Below are 6765 nucleotides of genomic sequence, written 5' to 3' on the forward strand. Positions count from 1 at the left end.
ATGTTCTTGTGTGGGTGGACAGGTGACGTGTAGTAGGCCTAAAAGGGGCTCGGACTGTCCCAAACCGACCCCCGCACCCTTCCCAAATCCCCCAGGTAAGAGAAAGAAAATAAATATGAAAGACGGGGAGAAAAAACAGTGGCAATGTTCCAAACCCAAATGAGTTGTCTCTGTGTCTTCATACTGTACATAGGCAGTTACCTTGTAAGACAGCATCCTAGCCAAATCCTGACTGATTTGAATCACTCTGAGAGAAACACTTTCAGAGTTGGACGTTAGACTCTAATTAGAGTTACTCCAGTTAGAGTATTACTAAGCTAATGAGTCAGTGCTGTAAGTATCACAAAAATGTATAGTAAAAGCATATCGAAAAATAAATAAAAGCTTATAGAAAATATTTATATGCACATTAGTTTTAATATCTGTATTATATTTGTATATTTTGAAGTATATTTAAAATTATAACTGAAAATGTATAAAATATCTGCATTTTAATAAGAACAAATTTCTTAGTCCTATTCTCAGAACTGACAAAAATAGGTATAAAAACGTTTCACATACTGCCTACTGTTTCAAAACATCTGGAAGTTCCTATAATGCTTAAAATTGCTGTCTAGATAGGCATCACACTAAGGTTTTGAACAGAGCCACAGAATATTCAGGCTGAGAGGATGAAACAGTGGCTGCTTAGACTTACATCAGTCGCAGTTAAATCTAGTAAGTTGTTTAGATGTTGATAATTGTATGAAGGTGGCGATTGCTGTGGTGATTCCTGTGGGCAGTGCCAGTACAATCAGCGCTTGTATGAAAACGGCCAAACGTTCAAGGACCCGGATGATGCCTGTAAGACGTGCACTTGTCAGGTACACGCTATTGGAAATCCTAGATTTGACATTTTATGAATGTTTAATACCAGACAGAAACGGGGTTCAGGGTTTGTACGAGCAAGTATGAGCAACTATTGAAATGATTCAATGTTTATTAAATGTTTAAATTTTGGTTTTAAAAATACAGTAAAAACAGTAATATTAGTAAATATTATTGCAATTTGAAATAACAATTTTCTGTTGTAATATATTTTAAAATGTAATTTATTCCTCTGATGCATAGCTGAATTTTCAGCATCATTACTCCAGTTTTCAGTGTTACATGATTCTTCAGAAATCATTGTAATATGCTGATTAAAAACATTTTTAAAGGAAATATTATTGCAATTCAAAATAACTGTTTGAATTTGAATATATTTTAAAATGTAATTTATTCCTGTGATGAAGAGCTGAATTTTCAGCATCATTCTCCAGTTTTCAGTGTCACAAGATCCTTCAGAAATCATTCTAATATGCTGATGAATTTTTTTTAAAGTAATGTTTACAAACTTTTGACAAGTACTGTCAATAAAATACAGCTGGATAAAACAAAAACTGTGTCCGTCTTCATTTCAATTCAATGTTTATTAAATGTTTAAATTTTGGTTTTAAAAATACAGTAAAAACAGTAATATTAGTAAATATTATTGCAATTTGAAATAACAATTTTCTGTTGTAATATATTTTAAAATGTAATTTATTCCTCTGATGCATAGCTGAATTTTCAGCATCATTACTCCAGTTTTCAGTGTTACATGATTCTTCAGAAATCATTGTAATATGCTGATTAAAAACATTTTTAAAAAAGTAATGTTTACAAACTTTTGACAAGTACTGTCAGTTTTATCAGCTAATTTGTTTACATGAACGTGTGTGTGTGTGTGTGTGTGTGTAGGATGGTCAGGCAACATGTGGTTCGCCTGCATGTCCCCAACCGAGGTGTGCTAATGCATACACTCCTCCTGGAGAGTGCTGTCCCTGGTGTCCAGGTACACTTTCACTCAACTAACCTCAGAAGATAACTTGATCTTAAGTTGTGCACACTAACAGTTAGTTTCCTCTTGTTGTTTTCTTCCTTTTCAAGACTGTGAATATGATGATAACCACATCATTACTAATTTCAAAAAGTAACTCAGATATTCTCTTGTAAATTAAAAATGCGTTTACTTTACTAGTTACTTGAAAAAAGTAATCTGATTATGTAACTCGCGTTACTTGTAATGCGTTACCCCCCAACACTGATCATGACTGCCCTAAAGACATTAAAAAAATATTACTGACTCCAAGCTTTTGAACAGTAGTGTATATGTATCCGTTGCATTCTGTGTCCATGTATGTAGGATGTACTTGGAATGGTGTTCAATATGAAGAAGGAGCCACATGGACTGACGCTGGCCAAACATGTTTTTGTGTGGGTGGACAGGTGACGTGTAGTAGGCCTAAAAGGGGCTCGGACTGTCCCAAAATGACCCCCGCACCCTTCCCAAATCCCCCAGGTAAGAGAAAGAAAATAAATATGAAAGACGGGGAGAAAAAACAGAGGCACTGTTCCAAACCCAAATGAGTTGTCTCTGTGTCTTCATACTGTACATAGGCAGTTACCTTGTAAGACAGCATCCTAGCCAAATCCTGACTGATTTGAATCACTCTGAGAGAAACACTTTCAGAGTTTATTGCAAATGCTAATGAGTCAGTGCAGTCAAAATATAAGTAAAAGCGTATCGAAATGCTAAGTAAAAGCTTATAGAAAATATTTTTATCAACATTTATTTTAATATCTGTATTAGCAATATTTGTATATTCTGAAATATATTTAAAATTATATCTAAAAATATTTATAAAATATAATATAGAATATTTATTTAGAACAGTTTCCTTAGTCCTATTCTCCGTACTGACTAAAATAGGTATAGTAACATTTCACATAATGTCTACTCTTTCTAAACACCTTACCTCTAGAATGTTCCCTGTGTGTAGGATGGTCAGGAAACATGTGGTTCGCCTGCATGTCCCCAACCGAGGTGTGCTAATGCATACACTCCTCCTGGAGAGTGCTGTCCCTGGTGTCCAGGTACACTTTCACTCACTAACCTCAGATAACTTGATCTTAGTTGTGCACAGTAACAGTTAGTTTCCTCTTGTTGTTTTCTTCGTTTTCAAGACTGTGAATATGATGATAACCACATCATTACTAATTTCAAAAAGTAACTCAGATATTCTCTTGTAAATTAAAAATGCGTTTACTTTACTAGTTACTTGAAAAAAGTAATCTGATTATGTAACTCGCGTTACTTGTAATGCGTTACCCCCCAACACTGATCATGACTGCCCTAAAGACATTAAAAAAATATTACTGACTCCAAGCTTTTGAACAGTAGTGTATATGTATCCGTTGCATTCTGTGTCCATGTATGTAGGATGTACTTGGAATGGTGTTCAATATGAAGAAGGAGCCACATGGACTGACGCTGGCCAAACATGTTTTTGTGTGGGTGGACAGGTGACGTGTAGTAGGCCTAAAAGGGGCTCGGACTGTCCCAAAATGACCCCCGCACCCTTCCCAAATCCCCCAGGTAAGAGAAAGAAAATAAATATGAAAGACGGGGAGAAAAAACAGTGGCAATGTTCCAAACCCAAATGAGTTGTCTCTGTGTCTTCATACTGTACATAGGCAGTTACCTTGTAAGACAGCATCCTAGCCAAATCCTGACTGATTTGAATCACTCTGAGAGAAACACTTTCAGAGTTTATTGCAAATGCTAATGAGTCAGTGCAGTCAAAATATAAGTAAAAGCGTATCGAAATGCTAAGTAAAAGCTTATAGAAAATATTTTTATCAACATTTATTTTAATATCTGTATTAGCAATATTTGTATATTCTGAAATATATTTAAAATTATATCTAAAAATATTTATAAAATATAATATAGAATATTTATTTAGAACAGTTTCCTTAGTCCTATTCTCCGTACTGACTAAAATAGGTATAGTAACATTTCACATAATGTCTACTCTTTCTAAACACCTTACCTCTAGAATGTTCCCATAATGCTTAAAATTGCTATCTAGATAGGCATCTCACTAGGGTTTTGAAGAGCCGCAGAATATTCAGGCTGAGAGGATGAAACTTGCTTAGACTTACATCAGTCGCAGTTAAATCTAGTAAGTTGTTTAGATGTTGATAATTGTATGAAGGTGGCGATTGCTGTGGTGATTCCTGTGGGCAGTGCCAGTACAATCAGCGCTTGTATGAAAACGGCCAAACGTTCAAGGACCCGGATGATGCCTGTAAGACGTGCACCTGTCAGGTACTCGCTATTGGAAATCCTAGATTTGACATTTTATGGATGTTTAATACCAGACAGAAACGGGCTTCAGGGTTTGTATGAGCAACTATTTAAATGTTTCAGTGTTTATTAAATGTTTAACGTTTTGGGAAAAAAAGTGATGTTCTTTATAGTTCTTGTTAAAAGACACTCACCAAGGCTGCATTTATTTAATCAAAAATACAGTAAAACAGTAATATTAGGAAATATTATTGCAATTCAAAATAACTGTTTGAATTTGAATATATTTTAAAATGTAATTTATTCCTGTGATGAAGAGCTGAATTTTCAGCATCATTCTCCAGTTTTCAGTGTCACAAGATCCTTCAGAAATCATTCTAATATGCTGATGAATTTTTTTTAAAGTAATGTTTACAAACTTTTGACAAGTACTGTCATAATTATCAGCTAGTTTATATACATTACTGTGTGTGTGTGTGTGTGTGTGTGTATTTGTGTAGAATGGTCAGACAAGTTGTGCTATGCCTGCATGTCCCCAACCGACGTGTGCTAATGCATACACTCCTCCTGGAGAGTGCTGTCCCCGGTGTTCAGGTACACTTTCACTCAACTAACCTCAGAAGATAACTTGATCTTAAGTTGTGCACACTAACAGTTAGTTTCCTCTTGTTGTTTTCTTCCTTTTCAAGACTGTGAATATGATGATAACCACATCATTACTAATGGAGAATCATTTCCAAATCCTTCGAATCCATGTGAGGATTGTGTTTGCCAAGACGGACGTGTGAACTGTGGGAATCATGAGTGTCCGAGGCCGAATTGTAACTATCCCCGGCCGGGGACGTGCTGCCAAAACAACTGCAATGGTGAGAGTCATAAGCATTACATTTAGATTTAGAAATGAACTTATTTTTTATTTATTTTCAGGTTTGACCTTTGTGAGGGGGTATATTTTCTGACCACATTTACAATTAGATCTTCCGACCACTTTTACAATCCATTATGTCTTAACAATAAAAATTCCATCTACATCAACTAATATTTATAAAACAAAATGTGTAATCAAGCCTAGAATAGAATAGTAATTTATCAGGGGCATATCTGCCCCATATTTTGTTTTTAAAGGAATTTTTTGTTACGTCAGGTGGCTTAAAACCCTGTTAAAGGGATAGTACACTCAAAAATTTAATTCTGTAATCATTTACTCACTTTCATGGCATTCCAAACTTATTATTTTCCCTCTTCAGTGAAACATAGAAGATATTCTAATGAATGTTGGTAACCAAACTGTGTCGGTTCCTATTGACTTGAATTGTATTTTTTGTCAGTGGGAAATGAAATATTCTGAGTGTAAATTAATATAAATAAAGAAAAATAGACATAAATAATAGTACTTAGCTAAAAGAATGTGGAAATCTTAGATCAGTTGGTCTTGAGCAAATCTGAAGAGAAATCCTGGAGTTCCTATTGAAAGATTGCAGACTATCTTGGTAAATCTGAGCTCAGTTTGAGACTTATGCAAAATCTGTTGGTCAGACGAATTTTGTGTACATCAAATTACTCTCCATTTAATGTCATTCCTGTTTAGAAGAAACAGTTGAGGAAACTCTTTCCTATGAGTATATGCAAATCAGTCACTTAAAAAGCTCTTCCTTTCCTTCAGGATGTAGTTATGCAGGTAATGAGTATCCAAATGGAATGGAATTTCCTCATCCAGTAGACAAATGCAGGACGTGCCGTTGTGAAGTAAGTGTTTCTTTATCAGTATCAATACTGTTCAAACATTTGGGGTCGTGAGATTTTTTAGTTTTTGTTGTTGTAATATTTGATTAAAAATACAGTACAGTTTTGTATTTAAATATATTTTAAAATGCAGTTTATTCCTGTGATGAAAAACTGAATTTTCAGCATCATTACTCCAGTCCTCAGTGATGATGCTTCAGAAATTATTCTAATTGCTGATAGCCTGCTCAAGAAACATATTATATGAAACGGCCAAACGTTCAAGGACCCGGATGATGCCTGTAAGACGTGCACCTGTCAGGTACTCGCTATTGGAAATCCTAGATTTGACATTTTATGGATGTTTAATACCAGACAGAAACGGGCTTCAGGGTTTGTATGAGCAACTATTTAAATGTTTCAGTGTTTATTAAATGTTTAACGTTTTGGGAAAAAAAGTGATGTTCTTTATAGTTCTTGTTAAAAGACACTCACCAAGGCTGCATTTATTTAATCAAAAATACAGTAAAACAGTAATATTAGGAAATATTATTGCAATTCAAAATAACTGTTTGATCCTGTGATGAAAAACTGAATTTTCAGCATCATTACTCCAGTCCTCAGTGATGATGCTTCAGAAATTATTCTAATTGCTGATAGCCTGCTCAAGAAACATATTATATGAACTTCTTATCAGTTGTGCTGCTTTTTGTTTTTGTGGAAACAGTCATACATTTTATTTTCAGGATTCTTTAATGAATAGAAAGTTAGATAAATAGTTAATAAATAGAATAGTATTTATTTTAAATAACATCTCATTATAAATACAGGTGCATCTCAATAAATTAGAATGTTGTGGAAAAGTTCATTTATTTCAGTAATTCAACTCA

General features: G+C 34.4%; 1 protein-coding gene across 1 annotated transcript in view; it reads left to right on the forward strand.

Annotated features, from left to right (window-relative positions):
* Window positions 1–6765, forward strand: part of kcp (kielin cysteine rich BMP regulator) — a 61170-nt gene that overhangs the window by 24730 nt on the left and 29675 nt on the right. The window contains exons 20-27 of the mRNA XM_016483609.1: window positions 23–95; window positions 751–863; window positions 1762–1855; window positions 2207–2362; window positions 4062–4174; window positions 4654–4747; window positions 4843–5019; window positions 5817–5899. Coding sequence (XP_016339095.1) covers window positions 23–95; window positions 751–863; window positions 1762–1855; window positions 2207–2362; window positions 4062–4174; window positions 4654–4747; window positions 4843–5019; window positions 5817–5899 — 903 coding nt within the window. The remainder of the gene's footprint in view (window positions 1–22; window positions 96–750; window positions 864–1761; window positions 1856–2206; window positions 2363–4061; window positions 4175–4653; window positions 4748–4842; window positions 5020–5816; window positions 5900–6765) is intronic.

The sequence above is a fragment of the Sinocyclocheilus anshuiensis genome, unplaced genomic scaffold (assembly GCF_001515605.1).
Source record: "Sinocyclocheilus anshuiensis isolate Anshui unplaced genomic scaffold, SAMN03320099.WGS_v1.1 scaffold733, whole genome shotgun sequence".
Classification (NCBI taxonomy): Eukaryota; Metazoa; Chordata; class Actinopteri; order Cypriniformes; family Cyprinidae; genus Sinocyclocheilus; species Sinocyclocheilus anshuiensis.